This window comes from Theropithecus gelada, chromosome 9 (assembly GCF_003255815.1).
Source record: "Theropithecus gelada isolate Dixy chromosome 9, Tgel_1.0, whole genome shotgun sequence".
In the NCBI taxonomy this organism is placed as follows: domain Eukaryota; kingdom Metazoa; phylum Chordata; class Mammalia; order Primates; family Cercopithecidae; genus Theropithecus; species Theropithecus gelada.
The window spans coordinates 63,267,419-63,294,733 of record NC_037677.1 but is presented as its reverse complement, the minus strand read 5'-3'; the positions used below and the strand labels follow the sequence as shown (position 1 = coordinate 63,294,733).

Sequence of the window (27,315 nt, the reverse complement as noted above, 5' to 3'; positions counted from 1 at the left end):
CCAAGGTGGGCGGATCCCTTGAGGTCAGGAGTTCAGTTGGTCATGGCCAACATGGTGAAACCCCGCGTCTGCTAAAAATACAAAAAATTAGCTGGGTGTGGATGCGCGCCTGTAGTCCCAGCTACTCGGGAAACTGAGGTGGGAGAGTCGCTTGAACCTGAGGTTTCAGTGAGCAGAGATCGTGCCACTGCACTCCAGTCTGGGGACAGAATGAGACCCTGTTAAAACAAAAACAAAAACAAAAACAAAAAACAGAACTTCAAGGTTTTGATGATCTGAGCAACTCTGTTCTCCAAGGTGCCAGAGGACAGAGCTAGTCATCACCTTCATCATCAACATCAGCACAGAGGGACTACTAATAATTGTCCTCACTCTCTGCACTGTGGACCCCCAGCTTGGATGGCTGTGACGGCATTGACTGGTCCTTGGCCACTCAGCAGGTCACAGCTGCTCCCTCTACCTCCCAGGCTTCCCCTACCCTGGATCACTTGTAATCTAGATGGCCCTTGGTCGTGAAGTAAGAGGTGTGCAGTAACCCAGCCCGCTGGACTCCCCCGGCCCCCTCTCGGGGAGCGTACTTATTGTATGCTCGTTTCTTCTCTTACTTGCCCATTTCCGGTGTTATGATGAACACACCTGTGCTGCTCTTGCTCTCTTTATGAAACACGCATGACCACTTAAATGTCCCTTTTCATGCCATTCCACTATTTGGAAGCCTCCAGGGTTTGGATGAGTGTTTCTCAGCCCTGGATGCATGTCTGAATACCCAGCAGCTTCCAGAATGCACTGACTCCTAAGCCCCACTCATCGAGTGTTGATTTCATTGGCCTGGGAGGTCACTGTAGTTTTGTAAATTCCCCCAGGTGATTTTAATGACTGTCTAGGGTTAAGAATGGCTGCTGTTGTCTCCTGGAAAGCCTACTGTGTGTCAGGTCAGTAGCTGGGGTCAGGTCTTTCAGGACCAGAAGAGTCAGGCGGAGGAGGGAAGGAAAGGAAAAGACCATTACTTGCTGTGAACCCGGCTCCAGGAGGGCCATTTCCCATGCCTTATTTCATCTTCCCGTCCACTCTTTGGTTTCAGATGTGGAATCTGAGGCTGAGAGAGGGCTGGTGCCGCTCAGCTGGGAAGGACCCTGCTGGGATGGAACCCCAGGTGTTTCCCTCCGCAGCGAAGCCTCTACACTACTTTGGAGGGAAGTTGAATGACAGAAAAGGAGGGATACATTATGTTTGTTTCCCTTTTTTTAAACTTTGTTTAGGGAATGGGAGTTGATTCTGTGTTCATGTGGTAGGCACACACTCGGTGCAGAATAGGTGTGCCTTTTGAGATAAGGACATCATAGGAAAGTCAGAAAATACCTGAAAGTTTAAAGAGAAAGAAATTGCCTACCATCTCATTGCCTAGAGACAATTCCCTAACAGCTGGGTATGTTTCTGCCCAACCTTTTGTCTGCAGGTCTTCTTTTTCACCTCTAACATCATCCTCTACCAGTTCCTTTTTGGGGGGTAAGGACTTTTCCCCTTAGGACGTTCACCACTGGTATTCTTTTTTTTCTTGAGGACTTCTTTCCACTTACAGGCAGGAGATCTGGCCATGTGTGGTAGTTCATTTTTATGTTGCTATAAGGAAATATCTGGGGCTGGGCAATTTATAAAGAAGAATTTTAGTTGGCTCATGATTCTGCAGGCTGTACAAGCATGGCTCCAGCACCTGCTTCTGGTGAGAGCCTCAGGAAGTTTGCAGTCATGGTGGGAGGGAAGAGGAGCTGGCATGCCACATGGTGACATCGAAAGCAAAATAGATGGGGGAGGTGCCACATACTTTACGCAACTAGATCTCGTGTGAACTGAATGAGAACTCACCACCGAAGAGATGGTGCTAAACCATTCATGAGGGATCTGCCCCCATGGTCCAATCACCTCCCACCAGGCCCCACCTCTAACACTGGAAATCACATTTCAACATGAGATTTGGAGGGGATAAACATCCAAACTGTATCAGCATGTCAAAGCCAGGCCATAGCAGAGCCAGGAGCTACATACAAACCCTCCTGTGGTTCCAGAATGTCACCCCCAGCACTGATCCTGTGGGTTCCCTTCCTGAGCCACCGGGGCTTCCAGGCATATTTCAAAGTGACAATGGTGATCATGAGAATCATGGCCGCAGATGCAAACACTAACATGGCCCTCGTGGCATGCTTGGGACCATCCTAGGTGCCTTAGGTATATTGCTTTCTCAGAACAGCCCTACAAGATGGTTGTGGTTATAATCCTGAAGCACAAGGATGTTAAGTAAGTGTCCCAGCATTACATGATCTGAGAGTGGTAGAGCCAGCATTTGAACTCAGGAACTCTCTGGCTCTAGGATCTCTGCATTTACCCACCACATTGCTTCTCCCCTGAGAAAGACTTTTGCTGCAAATGCACTGGGCTCAGCAAGACCTCAGTAGCCTTTCACCCAGCATCTCCCAGGGTGTGGGACCTGCAGAGGTCATGACCTTGGGAACTGTGGCCATGTGGTCATCCCAGATAACTATCTCCAGCTGGCGGAGGCTCGCTGCTTCCTGGTGTTTCTTTGAGCCTTTGGCTTGTTGTGGCAGCGCTGATGCTGCTGGTATGGGGTGCCGTGCAGATGTACGTGGCAGAGCGTGCCAGTTGTGGACAAGCCTGGCAGCTTTCAGCCCCATCCTCCAAGAGCTCCTTCTTCCTGCCTGTCCCCAAGGCTGCAGCTCAGTCTGAATCAGCTTTCAGACTTTCTTTGGCTTGGGCCGAGGACTTGGCAGCCCTAGCCTCCAGCAGAGCTCCTGTGGCTTGAGGCTTCCACATCAGGTTTGAATTAGATGAAATCTCAGCGTCGGCAGGCTTTCATCCCAGCCTCGCTGACTCCCGCTTCCGTGGTAGCAGGCAGTCTGCGTGCCACATGCGTGTCGTCTCTGCATGAATGTCTGCTGGAGCGTTTGTCGTCTGTGTGAGTCACCCCTTTGTGTGTCCTCTCTGTGCCTGTGTATTATCTCTGTGCATGTTTCTCGCCTCCGTTCATGCATGTTATCTTTTTAATTAATAGCTTTATTGAGATATAATTCACATACCATGCAATTCACCCATTTAAAATATGCAATTCAGTGGTTTTAAAAATTATATTCACAGATATCTGCAATCATCACTGCAGTCAACTGTAGACCATTTTCATCACCTAACAAAGAGACTATGTGGCCTTTAGCTATTCACTCCCAATCCAACATTACCCCAGCCGCTGGCAGTAACGAGTCTACTTTCTATCTCTGCAAATCTGCCTGTTCTATTTGTATGAAGACACTTCATACAAACAGAATCATGTAATATGTGACCTTTTGCATCTGGCTTCTTTCTACTTGGCATATTTTCAAGGTTCATCCATCTTGTAGCATATATCAGTACTTCATTCCTTTCTACGGCAAAATAACATTTCATTGTATGGCTATACATATATACATATATAGTGTGTCCATTTATCCATTGACGGGCATTTGACTTGTTTCCATCTTTTGACTACTAGGAATAATGCTATGAACAACTTTTTTTTTGCGTGGGCATGTGTTTTATTTCTCTTGGGTGCTTACACTTTGGAAGTGGAATAGCTGGATCATGTGGTAATGCTGTTTAATCACTGGAGGAGTATTGCCAGACTGTTTTCAAAGTGGCTGTGCTATTTTACATTCCCACCAATGTATGAGGGTTCCAGTTTCTCCACATCCTTGCCAACACTGGTTATCTGACTTTCTGATTCAAGCCATCCTATTTCTTTGTGGTTTGGATTTGCCTTTCCCTGATGACTGATGATATTGAACATCTTTTCATGTGCTTACTGCTGTTTGTAGATCTTTCTTGGAGAAATGTCTGTTCAGATAGATCCTTTTCCCACTTTAGAACTGGGTTGTCTTTTAGTGATTGTGTTGTGAGAGTTCTTTACATATTCCAGATACAAGTCCCTTATCAGGCGAGGAGAGGCCGGTCTCTCATGTCTTTTTGCACCCCAACCTCACCCCCATCAAGTTCAGCAAGCAGTATGTGCTTCATAAACACTTAAGGACATGTTGAGGGAGGAAGAGATCTGGGTCACTCTGAAGAGTCCCTGCAGGAGCCGTGGTTCCAGGGTGTGGGGGTGTGAGGGGTGGGGCTGCCTGTCCTACCTGCCATGAATCAGAGACAACAGCCCCGGATGACCCGTTAGAGGTTCTGGCCACTGCAGGTTATGTAGGGCGTTGCTTTCAGCTGAACTGACTGATGAACCTGCCAGGGTTGGGGGACTTGAAAAGACCTAGATCACTGAGCCTGTCCCTCCTCCTTGATTTTGGGGTAGAGCAACTGGGAAAAAGGCAGTGTCATTTACTGAGATGGGGAAGACAAGGGGAGGAGTGGGTCTGGAAGTCAAACTTAGAGTTCTGCTCCAAAGTTTGAGATGCCCAGTGGAGATCCAGTCTCTATCAAGGAGGCTGTTGGATAATCATAAAGGAATTCCAGGAGGAGCCAGGGCTGGGGATGTAAATTGGAAGTCATTTGCAGCCATGCAGTACCCAAAGCCATGGACCTGGGGACGTGCCAGGGAGAGCTGATGATTGCAGGAGCTGTGTGAGACCAGGACAAAGAAGTGATTGCTGGCCATGGCCATGTGGTAGTCACAGGTGAGCAGTTTCCAGGAAGTGGTGGCTCTAGAAGGCCACTTGGGGTGGGCAGAGGAGAAGCCAGGGGGCATGGAGGTGGTGCGTGTAGACAACACTTTCTGCTGTGGAGGGAAGCAGTGACACGGGCAGTGGTTGGGCAGGGATGGGAGGTAGGGAGTTTCAAAGATGGGGGACACTCGAGTGTGCTTGGATGCAGATAGTAATGGTCTTGTAGAAAGGAAAGTGTGATGGAACTGGAAAGGGGGTGCTAACTGCAGGAGCTGAGTCCTTGAGGAGGTGACAGAGAGGTGATCCTGAGCACAGAGTGGAAGGGGGACACATCCAGCCACAGAAGAGGAGAGGGGGCCCAGCTGTGGGAGGACACTGGCACTGGCACAACAGGGTGATGGGAGCCTTGGAGTATGAGACTGGGGGTGGGGCAGTGTTGGGGGTCTGAGCCATTTGGGAGAGCTGGGACACAGAATGTTAAGCTGTTAGTCTTAACAGGGAAGTGCAGCAGAACCTCAGCTTCATGCTCACGTGAGGTGAGCTGCTGATTTCAAGTGAGACCAGTAGGCACCTGTGTGCACGGGTGGAGTAGGTGGATGGTTGGACTGAACCAGGGTGGAGAAGCTTCCCTGGGACAACAGCATGGAGGGAAAGAGGGTGAGAGAGTATGGGTGTTTGCAAGATAATTATTGTGCAACTAGACCTAGATGTCCAAGGTGGTGAGAAGGGAAGTGAGGAAGTAAGGATCATATCTTGGAGGTCCTGATGAAGTTTAATAATAACTGGAGCCAAGTGCTAGGGTTAGGTGAGCAGGGCAGTGGGGGAAGGGAAGGAGCCGCCTGCGGTCGAGGTTTCTGGGTTGTAGCAGCCCATGTGGTCTAGCCAAGGAGTGTGGCTGGCAGTGGCTGGGAACAGTGCATGCAGATGCAGGTGGCCCTATTGAGGTGAAGCGGCCACCCGTTGAAGAATCTGGTGGAAGCCATTTCTGATCCTTGTGTGTATCACTCCAGCATCCAATTGCTGGATTTTCTTTTGTTTCCTACAGTGGAACAGTTTCAGGCTGGATTTGCTGGAGGCCTAGAACCTGAGACAGCATCAAGGGGTGTCCGTGGAAGTAAAGCCCTTGTGATAGAAGTTCCAGAACAAGTTCAGGCCCAAGAATACACTCTCCTTGGGAGGTGGTGGGATGATTGGCTGAGAGGTGGCCTGCTCTGCTACTTTCTCCTCTGGGGAAGCCCCAGATAGGCCAGCCTGGGAAGGAAAAAGGAGAGGCAGTCTGGCCCACCCCTCAGCTGGCTTCACTGGAGCTACCATCTTGAAATGGACCTTCTGGGCATTTGGCAAAGGTAGGCTGGTCCAAGCAGCAGCAAGCAAGGGGACTCAGGATCCCCCTTTCCCAGGGCCTGCAGCTGTCCCCTGAGAGCCAAGCCACTTGCAACTGTCTGGACCCCAGGCCAGGTCCTTGCTCATTGACTCTGTACCTGGCGCAGATAGAGCCCTGCCCGTGTCCCACACGTCTCCCAGTCCTTGGAGATCTCTTCTGTGCTCCTCCTGGAGATCTCTTTGTTGGCTCCGGGTACCCTCGCCTCCCAGTTTACATCCACATACATGCAGTTTGAGAATAGATGTACTTTTATGTACGCATGTACACATACATACTGATTTCAAAATAATTTGGCCTCAATTACCTGCTATAATATTTGGGACCTTATCCTGATAGTAGACAGCTGTGGGTGACCCGCTGAACTTGTTCAGTTGTGGTTCACAGCAGGACACAAGGTGATTTCTAAGCCAGCACTCACCTCCCTAGTTGCCATGTGACCATGTCTTCTTTGGGTGTCCTGGGCTTACACCTGAACTTGGGGGCTTCCCCTGAGGGAACCCATACCGGAAAACATGTTAACATGGCCTGGAGGCCTCTGGATGAAGAGGTAGGCCAAATGTGTTACCTTTGCAACCCAAACGATGTCATGTTGGAGAATCCACAGTCCTTCCCATCTTCCACCCTCACCACCATTCAGCCACACACCTCCCAGGGAAGGCACCTCAGAAACAGCCACATTAAAGGGAGTTTAGCCCAGCTGACAGTGGTCAGATTTGTGCACTGGAGAATTTCCATTTGGGGAAATTGGACAAGGGCCTACGGGCATGTGGCTCAATTGGATGTAATCAACGATTCTTTGTTGTAGTTTTACTGTGTGAAGAAACTTTCTAGTACATGTTTCCTATTTATTTACCGTTTGTAAAAGAATAAGGTATAGGTAGAAATTCAATATGACTGACATTTATTTTCCATCCTACCAGAATTTATTTCTCCTTTTTTTCTTGATTTTTTATACAGAAATTTGATTTGATTTTAGCACTTTAAAATTAGCCACCACTTTTCAGAAATATAAACATTCTATAAATTGAGAGACAGGAGTACTTTAGTGAAAAGGCAAAAAGCCAGAAAGTTCTCACTGCCAGCCTGTCTACGCTGTGTGGTGCCTGGTTTCCTGGCCAGGGCAGAGATTCAAGGGAACTTGGGCCAAACCTCTCATTGTGCAGACAGGGAAACCGAGGTCTGAGGGGAAGGAACTGGGCCCATCTTGCCTCCCGGTCTGGTGACCAAGCCTGCTTTCCTGTCTTCTCTGTCTAGGAGGAGAGTCTCTGTGGCCCAGGAGGAGCCCAGACCTGGATGAGAGCTGCCTGTCAAGGCCTGGGTGGGATGCACGCAATGGGACAAGGACAATCTGGGGAGGTTCCGCCCTGACCCCTTGGGGGCTGTGGGGATCCACAGTCGCAAAGAAATTTAGAAACTTATTTCTCAGATTACGCAGGACAGGGCTTGGTTCTGGCTTCTTTGTCCTGAACAGTTTACTGGGATGGGGAAAGACAGATCTTTTAACCCTTTCCTGGGGAGAGGCCTAAGGGTGTGGAGGCTGGACCAGACCCAGGGTCCTGGGGGTTCCCATTCTGCGGAGAACAGTGAGGGTGTGATGAGGATGGTCTGCGTAGGGGTAAGAATCCTTTTAGGCTAGGTGGCGGGGGAGGTCACCTGGGGAGTGGGAGGGACTGTTTCTTTTATGGGCTGTGCCCTGCCCTTCCTTCTCATATCCTTGGTGAGAGGTGTGCTGGCCTCCATGAGAGGGTTTTGCCCAGAGGTGGAGAGTTGGAGAATGAGTGTCCTTGCTCTGCAAGGTCAGACCAGAGGCCCAGGGATTTGCAGGTGGTACTAGGAAAGCAATGTTTTCTTGCTCCACGTGGCTCCTGAGGGCAGAAGCAGGCCTGGGGGATGAACCCAGGTAATACAGCATTGTGGTTAAGAGTGCTGACACTTACTTGCTGGGTGACTGGGCCAGTTACTTAACCCTTCTGAACCTCTATTTCCTCATCCATGAAATGGGTCTAACATTAGTGCCTACCTTATAGGGCTATAAAGATAAAATAAGACAATATATAAAAATATGAGCGGCAGGTACTGTTGTTAATAACAGTGATAAGAAGACGATTTATAAACGTTGGAAAGTAGGGAAGTGTGTTCACGCTGAATACAATGTTAGGAGTGTCCCTATTCAGAATCTGTTACATCTTGAGGGAGGGAGCTCTCTGTCACTGGAGGCATCCAAGTAAAAGCTAGAGGTCTCCTAACTGGGGATGTTGTCGAAGTATAATGCTTCAGACTGGGATGAGCACGATGATCCTGAAAGGTCTGTAGCCCATGATTGTGGGCCAGAGGAAGGGGCGGGCTGGAAGGCAGTGGTTTCATTCTGGGAACCGTATCCCTCATATGAGGCACCGAGCCCTCGAGACCCCGTGGAGTCTCTGGGCTGTGGGGCAGGGAGCGCCAGGCTTGAAGGATCCTCTTTGTGGAGCCATTTAACTAAGCCCCAGAACTGGGGAGGGCCTTGACCAGGTGCCTGGTGTGTGGGAGGCGCTGAGTAGAGCCTTCCACTTCTTGCTCTGGAGAGTTTGCCTCTGCTAGGCAGCTGGAGAGGTGTGATGGACTGAGACGGCGCAGGCCACTGCCCTGGGCCAGCCAGGTTTGTGTGGCCGTGACCTGGATGGAGCAGTGGCCTCTGACTCATGCTGTCTCTTGCTTGCTTGTTTCAGGGGTACAAGGGACCCAGGGGTCCCTCTGGGTATCAGACACGGGTGTGGAAAGGGGGATGGGATAAATCATGCAGGGCTTGGCTGAGAGTTCATCACAGGCCCTCATGGCAACAAAGCTGTGGTAGGCCTTGGAGGCGTGTCCCGGGCCTGGAGCCACCAGCTGGAAGACAGGCCTCCCGTCGGGGTTCTGCAGGTGCACAGCGGCAGAGGCCCTTGGATTTGGCCGCCACTTTTTGTCCAGGTTTGGGCTCAACCTCTGTCCCTGAGCCTGAATGCCCTGGTCCCCTCCCCACACTGTCCTTCCTGCATTTCCACCCTCACCCGGGGGCCTTCCCCTCTACCTCGTATGCTCTTTCCTTCTCGCGTCGGTTTCTTTTGCACGCTAACAATTTCTCCCTTCTGTCTGCTGTGGAAACCTGGGCTGACAGTCCCTGGGTGACCATGTGACTCAGCCTGGATGGGACTGTGAAGGGAGAATCTCCTTGTCTCTGACGGCAGAGTGGAGATGTGTCTGCAAGGACAGGGGATGTATAGCTTGTCTTGGAGGAGGGAGGATGAAGCTGGTGTAGGGGGAACTGAGGGGAGGGATGGTAAGAGTGTTGGGTCTCTCACTTCCAGTCTTAGCCCTGCCTCAGTGTGTCCTGGGGCTAGTACCTTCCCCTTCAGGTCAGGGGGTTTGAGTTGAATTTCTAATCCTTGCAACCAGGAACCTGATGGATAGTCATCCTTCAGGACCCACAGATGGCACCTCCTTTGGGACACGTGTCCACACTTTGTCATAGCACCGGGCAGGACATTGGCTGCCCTCAGTTCTTGGGCCTTATTTTTCCGTTTCTCCCTGCCCATAGCAGGCACACAGTAGGTACAAAGTCAAACTGCTCTGCATGGATACATGTGTGCTCAGTATAAGGTTTGACATTGACATTTTAACAAGCACATCAGAACTTTTGCAGACAATTGAGTGTTACTTGATAAAATGGTTACATGGAAGCCTCAAATTTGTTCCAATAATGCCATTTTTCCCTGGAACATTTTTTGGCCTCTTGATTGGGCCTGTTGATGAAGCACAGAAGGCAACTGTCTTGATTTGGCTCCAAAATGATGCTTTCTGTCTGATCCACAGAAACAGCTAGAAGGGGCACAGAAAACATTGGCTGCTGTTGGGGGCTTAGTGGTAGGTGTTCAGTCGGACTTGGAGGGGGCTCCTGAGATGCAGCCTCAGAACAGGAGGAGGTGGGAAGTGGGAAGTGGGTGGAATTGGGTTGTGTTGTCACTGGAGAAGGTCAAATGGAGAAGGTCCAGTGAATTTATAGAAACGCTTCCTTCATTCACTGCTTTGTGTTCACAGCTGCGCTCCCAGTCCTTGTTATGTAGTAAGCACTCAATAGATACTTGTTGAACAAGTGAAGGAATTCAACAAATATTTATTTGTAAATCATGCCTATTATTTTCCATCCACTGCGGTAGGTACTCTTAGTACTTTGTAGGATGACGTGGTGTGTGTGTGTGTGTGTGTGTGTATATACACATGTGCATATGCAGACACACATACGTTAACCCACATCTAGTTGTATGTTTCATTGGCCCCTGTGATGACTGCCTTCACTGGGGGATAATAACACATTTGCTGGGCTTTGCCATCATATTTTTTTGTTTTTATTTCCAAGGCCAACACCTGATTTTTTAAGGGAATATTTGATGTAGGGAAACATTAGATGAAAAACTCCTGGCTCATTTATCGTGAATGAGCATTAGCTGCCCTCCTCCCTGCCCCCAAACCCCCATCCCGCCATGTGCACACCCATGTGCTTTCAACCTGAAATAACAGCGCTTCGTATTGAAGTGGGGGACCAGCACACCTTAGGGATAATGAGCCTTTGCCCCTAGGATTTTCCTGTCTGCCTCTAGGTAAAGCTAAACCCTTGTGATGTGCTTCGGGCTCGAGTGCAGTGCCTTGGTGTGTGTGCATGTGCCTTATGGCAGTGGCTTTTGTGCCTCTGCTTTTTGTAAGCAATAGAAGCTCTGATGTAATGAGATTTTATGCAGAGCCCCATGGATAGACAACACAGTAAAAGTGGATCTGCTTTGCTGAAAGGAGGGTGGGCCCCTTTGCTCAGCTTTCCTATCACCTCCTCCCATTCCCCTGCCAGGGCCTCATAGAATGTCATGGAATCCCAGGGCTCCTCAAGGCCCTGGAGGAAGAGCCTGCACGCATGTAGGGTCACATATGTGTACTCACAGATGCTCGCCTGTCAGCTGTACTGTGTTCATGCTCTTCTCTCTCTCTTCCCCCGTGCTTGCCGTCCCTGGTTCAGGCGGGTCTCATCCGCACAGATAGCACCGACTTCTTCATTGAGCCTCTGGAGCGGGGCCAGCAGGAGAAGGAGGCCAGCGGGAGGACACATGTGGTGTACCGCCGGGAGGCCGTCCAGCAGGAGTGGGCAGAACCTCACGGGGACCTGCACAATGAAGGTAGGCTGTAGGTAGGGGCCTGTGTGCTGCTTCTCTCCCTACCTCTGGAGTGTTTCCCGGTAACTTCTGTCCTTAAGCTGTCCATGCCTGGCCTCAGTCTTCTTACCTGTAAAATGGGACTGGGCCACATAGATCTGCTGTACTGGCAGAGAAACCCCATTGCGTTCTAGGAGCTGCTGTAATTGGCTGGAGCTAGGGGCCAGAGGAGCCACTTGTGTCCTGAACTGTGGTCCCTGGGACTCCAGAGGTCTCTGAGGAGCTCACTATTTCTTCTCAAGGCTATTTCTGAGCCAAGGCAGAAGGTAGAATGCCTGCAGTGAGTTTTTCCCCCTAAAGTCAACTCAACCGTGTGGGAACCACAGGAAAGGAGTTATTAGGGCACCTGCAGGGAGGCTGCCTGGTGTCAGGACGTCATGGTCAGCTGTGTGTCCTGTAGACCATTTTACAATCCTATCTTCAAGTCTGTCTACTGCGTGATCCAAGGCAAGTTACCTAAGATCTCTGAGCCCTCATTTTCCTCATCAGTAAAGCAGAGATGATCCGTGTCTACCCGTAAATGTTATATGTAATGGTGATGGTGTCTATGAAAATCCCAGTATAGGGCTTGGCATGTAGTAGGTGCTGGATAAATGGCAGCTCTCCTTACAGTATTATTAAGGGTAACTGCTGACGTGTTAGGGTGGGAACCCCCTGAGGGAAGGGGCGTCCCTGCGCCCAGGTGACCAGTGCAGGAGCCTACACACCAGAGGCACTCAAGACTTATGGTTGGGCAAATAAACTGGATGTGACAGGTGCTGGTCCTGGGCCCGTGGTCAGCTTCACAGTGTCACAAAGCTCCTTTGGCCAAGAAGAGATGAGGAGGCCATAGGTGAAATCTGATTATGACTGGACCACACACACCGTTGTGCCAACTCCCTGTAGGACTGGGCTTGGCGTGAGAAATGCCTGGAAGCCAGTTGTCCCCACAGATGGTGTATCCATTGAAGCTCCAGCTGCTCTCCAAGTGTCACTCACAAGAGAGCCGTGGCACCAGAGCCAGAGGATTCTGTAGGCCTAAGGTGGGGAGGGCAGGGCTGGTGGGGCCTCTGAGCGCTGGTGTGGATTTCAGGGCACCCTTCCCTCCACCAGGGTTGGGAAGAGGAATGAGTCTCCACTGGGCTCCATTTTTTTAGGCCAATTCTGAATCCAAAGACCATAAGGTCTCCTCTTTTAGGAAGAGATGTTGGGGAAGTCCAGCTCCAGAGCTGTGAGCCTGGAACCAGCTGCATCACCAGCCACCATGGTGGGCAGCTGGGACGCTGAGACCACTGAGCACATGGAGCTGGAATTCAGACCCAAAGAAATGTAGCTGCGACTCTTGCCCCACACCAGGCTCCAGGGCTGGAACTCCAGTCTGTGGGCCTTCCTTAGAAAGACCAGGGGCAGGAGAAGACTTTCTTGGAAAGCTGCGACTTGTACTTCTATTTGAAGGCCAGTCGTGGGGCTGAGCCCAGTGTGGGGAGAAGCATTTCTAGGCGTGCCTGTCTCCATTTCACATACTTGATTAAAGCCAGAGGCTTCAGTTTGGCTCTTTGGGTCTGGTTTTCCGCACACAGAGAGGTGCATTGGAGGCCTGGCCAGGTGCTCAAAGCCTGCCTAGCAGCCGGCCAAAGGCTTTTCGGGAATCTCCCTCAGGCTGGAGACCTCTGCATCTCCACCTGTCCCCATCATCCACAGGTGTCCCTCCCCATGGTTCCTCAGACCTGGGAGTCTCCTGGGTCTGTTCTCTTCTCCTACCCAGGCTAGGGGTCCTGGAGGACAGATGCCAAGTCTCCATCTCTGTGTCACTCACAGCAGCAGGCCTGTCCCTGGAGGAAGGAGAGCAGGGAGGCATCAGAGGCTCCACTACACGGGTTTGCTTACTGGGCTGAGTCTGTGGAGGGGATTCCAGCCCCCTGCTCCACTGTAAGGGAGTCTGAGGTGCACCAGTGAACCTGGGGTGGAGGGGACAATTCCTCTTCGCACTCAGTAAGGCCACAGCTGCTGCTTCCTGAAAAGGGCGTGTGGGGGGACACACCCCACCCATACACTCATGCTCACACACTGACACAAACACACTCACACACCCATACACCCACACTCACACACAGACACACCCCACCCATACACTCATGCTCACACACTGACACAAACACACACACACCCATACACCCACACTCACACACAGACACACCCCACCCATACACTCATGCTCACATACTGACACAAACACACACACACACACACCCATACACCCACACTCACACACTGACAAACACATACTTATACCCACCCACATTCGCACACCTGCATACACATATATAGACCCTTCTACACACTCACACACTCTCACAACCCCACATCTACCCATGCTCACACACACTGACACCCCCCACATACACACCCCTTCACACACTCACACACTCTCACAACCCCACATCTACCCATGCTCACGCACATTGACACCCCCCACATACACACCCCTTCACACACTCACACACTCTCCAACACACACACACACACTCATATACACACACATCCATCATGAACTCCAAAGAAGAGTTCCGTGATCCTTTCCCAAGGCTCTGGGGAGAAACTGAACTGTTCAGAGTCCAGGGGAAGGAATTCCCAGTGCTGGGCCCCCAGGCTTGAGCTGGCCCTCACCCCACGGCCCTGCCTTGGCCCCTGAGGCTGTGCCCTGAATGCTCTCCTGCTGCAAATGCTGCCTTCTCCTATTTAACCCATGGTCCTACTCTCCGGAACCCCGTTCCCACCCCCGATTCCCTCCTGAGGATGCGAACGGGGTATGTGCTCCTGCAGCCGGAGCTCCAGCTCTCCTTGGGCTGCCCATGCCAGGGACGCCAACCGGGCTGGGGCTCAGGGCGACTGCTTTACAAACAATTGAGATAAAATTCACCATTTTAACCATTTTGAGGCATACGATTCGCTGGGTTTTTAAAATTATATTCACAATGCTGTGCAGCCATCACTTCCATCTAATTCCAGAACATTCCCATCCATTAGTTGTAGTTGCTCCTGTTTCCCCACCATCCAATGCCCCCTGGCAACCACTAATCTACTTTCTATCTTTCTAAATAAGATATCTATCTTTCTAAATAGGATTTGCCCATTCAGGATGTTTCATGGAATGAAATCATACAGTATGTGCCTTTGGTGCCTGGCTTCTTTCACTCAGCGTGTTTTCAAGGCTCATCCATGGGATCGCCTGTCTTGATGCTTCTCTCCTCTTTATGATGGAACTGCCATCCAGCGTATGGACATGCCACATTTATCATTCATCTGGTGGACACTGGAGTTGTTTCTATCTTTTGGCTACGATGAAATGCTGCTGTGAACATTCGTGTCAAGTTTTTATGTGAACATACGTTTTCAATTCTCTTGAGTACATACTTAGCAGTGGAATTACTGGGTCACATGGCACCTCTAGGTTTAACTGTCAACTGTATTTTCAAAGCAGCTGCACCATTTTCCATTGGCCTGGGGCTTCTTGGGTGGCTTATGGCAGCTTCCCAGTGGCTGGCGGGCCCTACTCTGCCCTGAGGGTTGTCTGCTCCTGTCATCCTGAAGGATGAGGGACCCACAGAAGAGGGTGTGGCTGGAGCCCCCCACAGCATCCAAGGCTAATGCTGGCTGCTCCTCCCTAATTCCCCAGAAAGTCTGCAGAGAGAGAATTATGGCTGTGCCCTGATAGAGTGTGGTCATGGCTGGGGGAGGCCTGAGTTTACTTTCTGGGCTGTTGTCATGAAGCTGCTGTGTGACCTAGGGTGAGTGGGGTAACCTCTCCAGCCTTCCTGTGACATGCCTGGCAGGGAGGGCTCTGAGAGGTCAAGTGCGGCATTCCGCTCGCAGGGCTTACACTTCTGGGCACAGCCCATGTGTTGAGGGTGACGGTTATTTATTCTCCCTGCTCCATGGACAGAGCCTTGTGCCTTCCCCTCCCCTGCCGGGGGCGGCCCTCCTCTCTCCCAGGAGTTTGGTGATGGGCTGCTGCGCTTGCCATTGGCTCAGACACCAGGGCCACCAGAAACTGCCTGCAGTGTGAGCTCAGAGCAGCGCCAGCCTCAAGGGTAAGTGAGGACGAAACCCACCCGAGCCCTGCTCACCAGGCTGTGCGTCCACCCAGAGGGCTTTCCCTGCCAGGCCAGTAGCCACACATTTTTCCAGCTCTTAAGTCTAGGGCTTTGTTCCTTTGCACTATAGCACCACTCAGCAAAGAGGAGATAAAAACAAACGGTAGCACCGAGCCCTGTGTGTTCCCTGTTACCCGTCCTCAGATCCCCGTTACCTGAGAACCCGTGTGGATAGCAGTGTAGAGGTGGCTCAGGTCTCTGCAGAGGTTCCCGTGGATGCATCCATGTGCGTCACCCACGTGTGGACGGGGTCTGCACACACTCGCTCGCGTGTGTAACATAAATAATCACAATGGACTGGGCAGGGACAGGGCCCTCTGCCCTCTGTGCTGAAATGGATTTTCTCCTGCTCTCTGTTCAGCCCCAGCTTCAGTGTCCCCTCCTCAGGAAGCCTCCCTCAACAGGTCTGGATCTCCAGGGGCGCGCCTTCTCTGATCAGTCCTGTGGTAGCCTTTGATATTCTTGTATTGTTACAATCCAATTTCTTATTTGTCCCCTCTGCTAGGCAGTGGGCTCAAGGGCGGAGGCTGGGCCTTTATCACCTACTCCCTGTCCATCCATTGAATAGTGCGGGGCCCCTCCTGCTGCCACAGCCCTGATACATGCTGGGGATAGCGTGGTGGCCTCTTTACATCCTCAGTCCCAGCCTCCTATCTGGGGAGCTCTCAAATACCTGTGGATAAATGAAGGTTCTTAGAAATTAATGGTACGAGTATCAAAACTTCAGAGTGAGATGGGGGGAAGTCATTAAGAGTTAAGGCTCTGGGGCCTTCTTGAGAGACCCCAGCCTCCTGTCCTGCCTTCTTAGCTTTCCCTGCGACGTCTCCACGTACCCTCACTCCACCGCCCCAGCAGAATTTATCTTCATTCAGGCTATAGCATAGATGACTGGCAGCCCTCAAGCTGTTACCCTTCTACATGGTGGCATCGATGGTAATGTTTCAAAGCATGGGCTTTTGATTCAGACAGACCCACGCGAGAAGCTACTTAACATCTTTGAACTTCAATGTGTTCACCAGTGTAATGGGGACAACAATCTGATAGAGTTGTTGTAAAGATTAGATTAGATTGGTTTGCGTTAGATTAGATTAGAGGTCAGTAAAGGTAAGGGCCAGGGCCAGGTACAGCCTGGCAGCTGTCTTGTAGAGGAGGTTGGATTGGAACACAGACACACTCACAGTCTCATCTGCGGCTGATTTTGTGCTTCAGTGTCAGAATCGAATGGTTGTGACCGAGAATGAATGACCCACAGAGCCTAAAATATTTATCTGGCCCTTTACAGAAAAAGTTTAGTAACTCTTGGATTATATAATACAAGTTAATAAATGCTATTTTGCTTTTAGCCAAAAGGGCAAAGCAGCGATGGTGAAATTTGGGGTCCCTGACAGTTCCTGGGTGGGATTTGAGAGGCTCAGGGCTCATAGGAGTATCCGAGAGTTCCTCAGATGCCCTGTGAGGCCACAGTAGCCCCATGACTTTTTTCCTTTATGGAGATATTGCCAACTTTGATTTTTATAGCAACGTTGTGGGTTAGAGATAAAGGGTGGTTCATCCTCATGTTATAGGAGAGGCGATGGAGGCAGAGAAGCGAGGGATGGGGTCTGGGATGCCCAGAGAGATAGGATGAATGGCTCCTGGAACCCAGGCATTCTGCTCTGGGTCAGTTCTCCCCACTCTGCTACTCATTGCTTCAAAGACTTAGCCATGCCCTCGTAGCAGGAAAATGGTTCTTGCCCATGAGTTGACCTGGTATAGAACAATGCCTCATACTGCTTTACTTACAGAGGCAGGGAAAGGGGTGCCCGTGATGGAGCCAGAGGTAGGTGGGGGGTGATGTCACAGTGACAGCCTCTCCTGTGGGTTGGACCTCACTCTCTTCCTGTCTTGGTTCCAGCCTTTGGCCTGGGAGACCTTCCCAACCTGCTGGGCCTGGTAGGGGACCAGCTGGGCGACACAGAGCGGAAGCGGCGGCATGCCAAGCCAGGCAGCTACAGCATCGAGGTGCTGCTGGTGGTGGATGACTCGGTGGTTCGCTTCCATGGCAAGGAGCATGTGCAGAACTACGTCCTCACCCTCATGAATATCGTGAGTGTCCATGTGTCCTGGGACTTGAGGGGAGTGGGGTGGGGTGGGCCCCAGTGCTGATCCAAATGGAAGTTTCTGGGGCCTGGTATTTTTCAGGTGAACTTGGGGGAGTCATTGCTTACTCCTTAGCCCAGCAGGCACGCCCTTGGCAGCCAGGTTCGACGGTATAATGAGCCTGAATTGGCCTGATCCCAGCTGTACATATCTGGGCTGAGGTGACCCACCTGGCCTCCTGTGCTGGAGCCTGTGGACAGTGGGTTCTGGGCTTGGACACGTTCAGAGTCTGGCTCAGGCGTGGCCCGGAGCCTTGCTTGTGTTGGAGTTGAAGGGACTTCCCTGGGACTCATCATCTGGAAGAAATGCCCAACCCCAGGCTGGGGAGACTGGCCAAGGAGCTGTCAATCTGTGAAGTGGGTCCTGAGGCCCTGACACGGGCCTTGGGTGTGCGCAGGCAGGCAAGGACAATCAGGGATGTGGGCAGATTCTAAGACCGTGGTGAAGCAGAGAGCCCGTGCCCTCAGCTGCTGCCTGCAGTTGTCCTGCAGAGATACAGGACTCTCGTCACAGAAAACCTAGTTTTTCAAGAAAAGTCAGAAATGTAGTTTTTTTTTTAAAAGTGTTTAAAAATTTTATTATGGAAAATTTTAATCCAGATATTTAAGTGAACATTTCCAGTTTTTAAATGTTAAAAGAGAAACCCACTGTGGATGCCAAACAAAACACACCGTAGGCCACAGGTAGCCCCGAGTGAGCATCCCTGGGCTAAAGGGGCAGAGACAAGGAAGAGCAAGAGGGAAAGGGGGGTGAAAGCATGGGGCCTTTGTCAGGGTGCCTGTGGCTGTGTGGTTCTGGGAAAGGATGGGGACCTGTCTGGGTGAAGTGAGACCCAAGGTAGAAATAGTGCAGTCAGGGATCAGATGCTGGGGATGGGGGCCGGACACTCAGCCCTCCCCTGTGAAGTGCAGTACCAGAGGCAGGTGACCCACTGGGATAGACCCCAGCTCAGCATAGGACGCTGTGCAGTCCAGGTGGGGAGAAGGTGGGCAGCAGTGCACAAGGGAAAATGCCACATCAACAAGAGGCAGCAGGGCAGGTGCCCTTCACCTCTGAGCCTCTGCAAGGTGACCAGGTTAATGGCTCATCATAAACATTCATCTGGAATACCAGAGCTAAGAAAGAAGATATGTATGTGGTGGGTCCTGAAGAATTTGAGCGAGGCCTCTTTTGAAGGCCAAAGCTTCAGCCCCTGCATGGGCCCTCACTGGCCTTGATGTTAGGGCCCTCTGCCCCTAGGCCTGTTTGGAGAGGATAAAGAGGTTGGCTAGTTGCATGATCATCCAGACCGACAGATGACTGCAGTATGCCAGGGCCGGGATAGAGTCGCCTTATCCTCAGTCTACCATGGGCAGTGCTGACAGGCTGTGAGGGATGTGCAATTGATTGCGCTACTGCACTAAGAGGAATATTAGTGAATCGACCAAGAGCACACAGTCTGACTCGGCCCCTTCCTGTCTTTGTGACTTTGGGGGTGAGTTAAGAACCCTCTGGAGTATCTCCTTCTGCGCTTTGCAAGCAGCATTAACAGTACTTACTACCAGAGGTTTTGGGGAGGATAAAACGAGTGCACAGTGCAGAGCATGGCCATGTAGAGCATATGCTGTCAGTGGGCGGTGGTTGGTGATAATACTGTGACCTTCGTGAAGTGACTGGTCATGCATTTCTGGGAATGGAACAGTTGATGGGGAGAAATGTCAATCCCACGTCATGTCAGTCCCCCTGGAAACATAGGTAGGGCGTTGCCTGGGTCCATAATCTGGCTGCACCTTTGATGAGGTGGTCGCTAGGGGGACAGCCCCTTAATGCCTCTGTGACCTTGGGCAGGGAACCTATGTTGCTCGTCATAGGATGCAAATGATGAAAAACCAACTCAATCTAGATTAAGACAAACGTGGTAATTTCTTGGCTCATGGGTCAGACTCGGGGAGGGACAGGTTGGAGCTGGTTGTGAGAGTAATTGAAACTAGAGGAAGTTTTCAGGCTCGCTTCTCTCTCTGTGACATCCTGATTCTCTCTGACCAACTTCTCTACCAGACATTCTGGCCACTGACAACACAACGCTGACTCCTATCCCCATCCATGGCTGGAGACAAAAGGAGTTTCCCCTCTGGTTGCCAGGCAAAAATCTCCCAGGGCAGGACTCTGATTGGCCTAACCTGGGTCACATGCCACTCTTTGGAGAGCATCAGTGCTCCAAGGCTGGAGAGGGGTTAGACACAGCCATGGCCGCTGGAGAAATTGTTCTGAGCTGTCCTGGCACCCCAGTTTGTGTCTGCTACAGTTTAGCCCCTTAGAGCCTCTGCTTTTTCAGAATAGTGTCTGCTTTTGGGTTTGTGAATATTTAGTATCCAGGGTATCTAGCACATGCCTCACACATAGTGGGTACTCAAGTAATGTTTTCTGTCATTATTATTGTTACATTGTTTGTTTGTTTTTGCGTGTATAAGTTGTTCCTCACCTGAGTTTGGGAAGGTGAGTTCCTTGAGGGGAGGGGCTTTGTCTTTTTAGGAATCCCAACAGCACACACAGCACAGGGTCTGAGACCTGAGAGGTGATTGGTAAACGTAGAGGTGAATGGCATCTATGAGAAAAGCAGGTGGCTGGCACCCATTGAGATGGTAGCAGCAGAGAGCAGCAGAGTTCTCTCTGCAATGTCAACGTCAATAAAAGAACAGGAGCAGAGATCAGTTCCAATTACAGGAGCCCAGGGAGCAGGTGGGGGGCTAGAAAGTCTGTCCCTGGTCGCCTCTGTGTATGGACACTTCTTCCATCCCAGGAGCTCAGTGTGTGGTTTTGGACAGAAAGAGCAAAGGCTACCACATGGAGTTGTTTGAGAAAGAGAGAGGGAGGGGAGGGAGAGGATGCCTGTGAATCTGAACACACCCACCATCCTGGAACACTCGACCACCCACCCAGTGTCCACAAATCACAGGCCCAGCCTGAGGCCACAGCTGGGGACCGACCCCATTAGTGGGAGGCCATGCTGAGAGCCAGGTTTGGCTCCTGGAGCCAGCAGGTGGGGGACAAGAGGAAGGGCAGGAAAGGGGAAAGGGGCAGGGGAGACCTCAGGATGCCCAAGAGTGGTAGGAGCCTGGGTCCTACTGCCCAAAGCTGGGGCTGAAGACCCCAGGACTGTAAGCCAGGCCCTACTGCAGCCCCAGAATCCTTTACTTTGTTAAAAGATAATTTTCAGGAAAAGGTAAACTCATGACTCTCATAGAGAAATAAAAGGGAACATGTGTTAAAGATTTGACTCTACTCATTAATGAGGGAACCAGGCAGATGTTATAACTCATTCAAAAGAGAACCCAAGGACAGAAACATTATAGATTAGGAATTTTACAATGAATGTGCAAAAGGAGACAAAATTAGTGTTGTGTAGGGTGGGAGGGAAGGCTGTTTAGCCTCTGCCAGAGAAGATGGAACCGCCTGCGTGCAGACAGGAAAGTTGCGTTGCTCTTAGTGACCCATGGTGCTCTCTGCCGTGAGGGCGCTTTCTCTGCGTCTGATTCCGATAAGGGGGAAAGGCACGCTGTGGCAGTGCCTGCCTTCCACTGAAGTACAAGTTTTTATTCTGTGGTTTGGGGCCTGACCAGGTGTGAGGAGTCTGATGACTTGCCCTACTTAAAAACCTCTGCCCCCATTCTTGGAACCAGCGGAGCAGCAGCATCTCCCAGGCCACAGCCCTGGATTGGACTGGGTTACAGCCCTCACAACAGTGTGGTGGGATTCTGTCTCTTCCCCAGCTCTGTTCTGCCACCTACTCCTCACTTCCAGGATTCTGGCTGGGGTTAGGAGAGTGAGAGTGCTTGGGGCAGTGGTGGGGGTGAGTTGTCTGAGGGGGGACCACAAAGCAGTCTTGGGTGATCTGCTCCATTCTTTCTCTCATCTTTCAGAGAAACTCTTTCACAGGTACCCGGAGGGACCTCCATGAATTCTGTTGCTCGGCTCCTTAACTCTTGGTTGGACCGAGGTGTCGGCAGGTTCTGGAGGGTGGATCAGGTTTGCTAGAGCCCTGCTCCCCAGTTGGCTTGACTGCCAGCTTCAGCTGACATCCATTCATCTGTTCGGAGCTGGGTGCTGTGCTACCTCTGTGGGCCCTCTGTGGGGCTAGGTATTGGGTGGGGTGGGGTGGGAGTCAGGGTTCTTGTGGTTGCAGGTGACAGACCCAGCTCACACTAGCTGAAACCAAAGAGGGGTCTATTGGCTGGGAGCTGCTGATGTGCCCACAGGTAGAAGCTGCGGGGCAGGAGCCCCAGGGACCACAGGACGAGGGCTTCAGGCTCCTTAGGGCACCGTCTCCCACTCTGCTGGCCCGTGCTTGTCAGTGGAGCCCAGCAGCAGATGGGCTTTCTCCCCATGATGGGAAATGGGAACACCCCAGGTGCTCACACTTAGGACCCAAATGCCAGAAGGCTCTTTCTTGCCCTCCTAGGGAAGACTGACTAGGGTGGGACATGTGGCTATCCCTGTACTAATTGCTGTGTCTAGAAGGTTGGTTTGGGTCTGCTGGGCCACAGCTTGCCACTGTGTATGGGAGTGAGGTGCAGCAGGACCTGTGCCCAGAAAGCAAGCAGCACAGCATGCAGACAGGAAGAATGGCTTCCACAGTGGGGAACACAAAAGGAAGAGAAAACACAGTCCCTGTCCTCTGAGCTTGTACTGCTGTGTGTCCGTAGACCACTGCAAAAGATCTAATTGCAAGCCGGGTGCCATGACTCACACCTATAATCCTAGCACTTTGGGAGTCCAAGACAGGAGGATTGCTTGAGGGCAGGAGTTCAAGACCAGCCTGGGCATAGCAAGTCACCGTTTCTATAAAAAATTTAAAAAATTAGCCAGGCAAGGTGGTGCACAACTGTAGTCCCAGCTACTCAGGAGGTTGAGGTGGGAGGATGGCTGGAGCCCAGGAGGTCAAGGCTACAGTGAGCTGTGATTGTGCACTCCACCCTGCCAACAGAGTAAGACCCTGTCTCTAGAATTTAAAAAAAAAAAAAAAAAAAAAAAGAATATCATTGTGGAAATTATTAGCATTGTTTTTGAGCAACCACTGGGAGGGAGCCAGACTCTTTGTAGACTCTACCTCATTTACATAAGTCTCCCCATAACCCTACGAGAGGTCTGAGTAGCCTCAATGTCCTTACATAGAAACTGGGGTACAGAGACAGGCTGTAACTTGCTAGTCTCCCATCTGGTAGGCCACGGGGCTGGGATCTGAGCACTGCTGTGTCCACTCCAGAGCTCACACTCTTCCCCAGGCCTGGTGCCAGCTGGTGCTGTCCGTGGCTGGTGACCCAGCTGTTATGGCAGAAAAGCTTTTCCCTACACTCTTATGTTCAGTTCTGGAGGGCTTGTGAGTTAAACTGAAAGAGACAGACTGGCAGGAGAAAAGAGTTGATTTGCCAGTTCCTTGTATATAGGGTTACTCTATGATGAGTACCTCAAAGGGGTGGTGAAAACTGAGAGCTTAGCCAGGTGCAGCGGCTCATGCATGTGATCCCAGCACTTTGGGAGGCTGAGGCAGGCGGATCACCTAAGGTCAGGAGTTTGAGACCAGCCTGGCCAACATGTCAAAACCCCCTCTCTACTAAAAATACAAAAATTAGCTGGGTGTGGTGGTGTGTGCCTATAGTTCCAGCTGCTCAGGAGGCTGAGACAGGAGAATTGCTTGAATCCGGGAGACGGAGGTTGCGGTGAGCCGAGATCGGGCCATTGCACTCCAGCCTGGGCCACAGAGGGAGACTGCAGTCTCCAAAAAAAAAAAAAAAAGAAAGAAAAGAAAGAAACAAACAAAACCTGGGGCTTATATTCTTAGCTTAATAGGGAGAGAAAGGGAGAAGGGAGAAAGGTGTCTTTAGGAAAGACAGGTGGGTCTTTAGGAGAACAGACGGGAGATGAAGTCTGTGATGTTTACTTAAGCAGGGTCAAGTGGTATTTCTGTCTTTATGACCATGAAATTCCCTTAAGGGGATTTCCAACAACCTCTTTCCCAGATGCTGCTGCTTTTAAGGGAAGCTGAGAAGGCTTCTTTCTGCATCTGTTGGCTTTCAGATGTCTTCAGCTTACACTGATCTGTATCCTAACGCTGGGGTTCCAAATGGGCCCTCACACAGGCTGGGAAAAGGACCCCAGGAGATGGAGTGCTTGCATGCATGTATGTCCTGGAGGGGCCGTGACCTGTGCCAGCTCCTACGGTCTCTGCTTGGCGAGGGGCTCCACATGTGTGGCTTCTGGGCACTGTGTGCCCTCAGCAAGGCCCCTCCCAGACCCACTGGGTGGCCTGGTCTGAGCCCCTGATAAGGGTTCTAAGAGAGTCAGCTCAAATGACGGGGGTGAGGGTGGAGGGGATACTCTTTGGGGCTATGGGAAAAACAGTGAAACCCACCTCTGAGGTGGAGAGCTGAAGGCAGCGAAGTCTGGAAGGTAGTGGGGAGAGTAGACGGGAGCTTGTTCCCCAGGCAGAATTTAGGAGTTTCCCTCGGAAACCGGAAGAGGTCTTTCGATGGGCTATAAGTTGAGACGTTTCTTTCCATTGAGCAAAGTGTACTTTTGAAACTTGGCATTCCAGGGCTGGCCTGGCCTGAAACGTGGTGCATTCAGAAGGGGCTGGGAAGCCCTCCAGTCTGGAGCTATGAGACCACGTGGATGGTGGCAGGAGCGGGTGGGAAGTTCTCTCTGAGCCCTTGATGTTCACGATGTGGAGGCCAGCTGCCCACTTATCTTCCTTCCTTGGTGTTCCCCCGATGTCCCTAGGACTTTACTGTTGGAGGAAGAGACGTTCAGTGACCCATTCTAACCTTCTTGGTCAAATTAACACGTTCTGACTTTTGACCCTTGACCTCTGACTCATGCATGACTCAAAGCTGTGGCCGGGGAACATTGTCAGCTTCCACTGAAGACGGGGCCACGAGCGGGCCACGAGGGCCTGCCTTGGAGACTGCTGTTTGGATAGTCTTGGTCCTACCTTCCCTCTCCCCACAACCTGTCAGAAAGTGGGTGAGGAGAGTAATGATCTTCTCAGAAGTTCTGGAAGGCCGTTAGAGGCTGGGTCTTCTGCTCACTGCTGGGTTGCCCTGTGAATGTGGGAACAGACAGGGCCTGGGATGGGTGAGGGGCACAGTTGAGGCAGTGCTTCCTCTGAGGGAAGCCCAGTTCCTCTTGGGGAGAGAGGCTCACAGCATTGAGATGGACTGTGGCTTAAAGGAGCCGTTGACAGTGCAAACCTGCTGCTGCCATCACGGGTATGTGGACGGTATGGGGTTCAGGCTTCCCCTGAACAGGTGCGGAGGACGGACAGCCAAACTTCCCAGCAAGGGAAGGTGAGCAGATGGGGACCGACAGTCTGCCTCCCTGGGGACCAGCAGCTCATCCTGTCCATTGTGTGGGAGCTTTTATTCGGCTAGGATGCTTGATGCTTGAATACCCTTAGGGGATTTCCATGGGGCCAGTAATAACAGCTTGCCTTTGCATTCCCCTTGGAGCACCTGTCTGCTGTGACCATTTCTGATCCTGATTTCCGGGGCCAGGTCTGGGCTGGCGGGACCAGAGAGAGGAGATCTAGTTCCTGGGATGGATAGTCCCATTGTGCTCTTAACCCAGGGAGGAGGGGGCAGAAGCCATTAGTGAAGCACCCAAAGTTATCTGACGAGGCCCCGGGCACTGCTGTCAGCGGCAGCTGGAGGGACAGTCTGGGTGGCCCTGCCTTCCATGTGTCTTTTGCATTGACCTGGGGAGATGCTGTGGATATTCCTGCAGCTTCAGATGATGTGACCAGGCTACCCCCTCAACCTTTCCGCACACGCTGCTGGGTGCTGTCATTCTCTGTGCCTGTTTCCCCATCTATACTGGGTCATCTTCCTTAAGACTTCTTCAAATCTCAGGACTAGAGAACCATTTGAGCACTTTGAAGCATAAAGGGGTAGTTGTTTTCAGCATTTAGTGAGCACCCGTTGTGTGCCTTGTATCACAGACAGAGGCTCCCGTCCTAGAAGTTTTGGTCTGGCTGCAAAAACAAGCCTTAGTCCTGTGGAATAATCAGGGAACCATGGAGAATGGTACCAGTACCAAGGAGCTTAGAGGGGATACTGTCCCTGTGGGGTTGTAGAGAGAGGAGGGGTGTCTACAGGGGCTCATTGCTGAGCCTACCTTGAGGGAGAGGGCAATTCGGAGAGAGGAGGGCATGCAGATAGGGTGGCAGATAGCACAGCAGGGTTGTGGGGGCAGGGTTGAGGAAGGAGACCCAGGTGTGTGGTGACAGGTGACAGAAGCCTGCAGAGACCTCCCTGGCATCCAGGTGTGGCGGGATAACTGGGGAGGCAGCAGCATGGACTGTGGCGTAAAGAAGAGGCATGAGAACAGCTCCCCGTGGTGGCATCCAAGGTGGATCTGCCCATTCCCAGGGCCCTCTCCTGGCCCAGGGGTGATGGACCAGTTCTCTGGGGCAAGGACCCCTTTGGACATGGGGAGATGGGGGAACCTCCTAGGCCCTGGAGCTGGAGCACAGGGAGGGTGAGAAGAGAGACAGAGAGGCCCTTTCATCATTTCCTCCCAGCCAGGTTGTAGCCAGAAGCTTCCAGTCTCTGTTTCCTCTAGGAACCCTCTTGGCAGCCAACCTGTCTGGATGATAGGTGCCTGGTCCACCTCCACCCGCCGCCCGGCTCCACCTGACTGACAATATATAGATGTTGGGGTGGTTGCTGGGACAACACTGGCTAGCACCTCTGCCAATGGTAGGGTCCTACCAGCTCTCACCTGCCTCAGAGCCCCTTTCTGAGCCTGGGGCCTGCTCAGATGGACTGTGTAGAAGAGCTCGCTTCCCCTTTTAGACCTGGGAGGTTTTGGCGCAGTTGGCTGTCAGATCAGGGCCTTGGCGGCCTCAGCCTGGAAGGGTGGCATTTTGTTTACCCTTGACAAGCGTTACACATCCATCATAAAGGCTGGTTTGGAACACCACAAAAACTGCTTTCCTGCTGATGGAGAGTATGGCTTTGCCAGACATTCTGCTTTTGGGTAGATGAATCTCTAAGGAGCTTATTCTCCTTGACACTGGAAGCAGACAATCCTCTTCTTCCCTCTCTTTTTGGTCTTTTTCTCTTCTCTTATGTCTGTTCCCCAAAACTGCTTTTGCTAAAAGTAAAAAAAACTCATTCACTGTAAAGCAGTAGTTCTTTTTAAAGTTTATTTTATTTATTATATTTAAAAATTATTTTATTTTATTTTTTGAGATGGAGTCTCACTCTGTTGCCCAGGCTGGAGTGCAGTAGTGCAATCTCGGCTGACTGCAACTTTCGTCTCCCGGGTTCAAGCAATTCTCCTGCCTCAGCCTCCCAAGTAGCTGGGATTACAGGCATGCCACCACACCCAGGTAATTTTTGTATTTTTAGTAGTGATGGGGAGTCGCTACGTTGGCCAGGCTGGTCTCGAACACCTGACCTCAAGTGATCTGCTCACCTCAGCCTCCCAAAGTGCTGGGATTACAGGTGTGAGCCAAGGTGCCCAGCCTTTTTTTTTTCTTCCAAAGACAGGGTCTTGCTTTGTTACCCAGCCACTGTGCAGTCATGGCTCACTGCAGCCTCAACCTACTGGCTCAAGGGATCCTCCTGACTCAGCCTCCCAAGCACCACAGGTGCATGCCACCATTCTTGGCTAATTTTCTTTCTTTCTTTTTTTTTTTTAATTTTTAGTAGAGACAGGGTCTTACTATATTACCCAAGCTGGTCTTGAACTTCTGGCCTCAAACAATCCTCCTGCCTTGACCTCCCAGAATGCTAGGATTACAGCTGTGAGCCATG

At 51.4% G+C, this 27,315-nt stretch overlaps 1 protein-coding gene across 2 annotated transcripts in view; it reads left to right on the top strand.

Annotated features, from left to right (window-relative positions):
- The window catches only part of ADAMTS14 (ADAM metallopeptidase with thrombospondin type 1 motif 14), an 87,899-nt gene that overhangs the window by 17,248 nt on the left and 43,336 nt on the right, over positions 1–27,315 (top strand). For both annotated transcript variants that reach the window (XM_025396975.1, XM_025396973.1), the window contains exons 3-4: positions 11,057–11,213; positions 17,277–17,467. In XM_025396975.1, the coding sequence (XP_025252760.1) occupies positions 11,057–11,213; positions 17,277–17,467 (348 nt within the window). The remainder of the gene's footprint in view (positions 1–11,056; positions 11,214–17,276; positions 17,468–27,315) is intronic.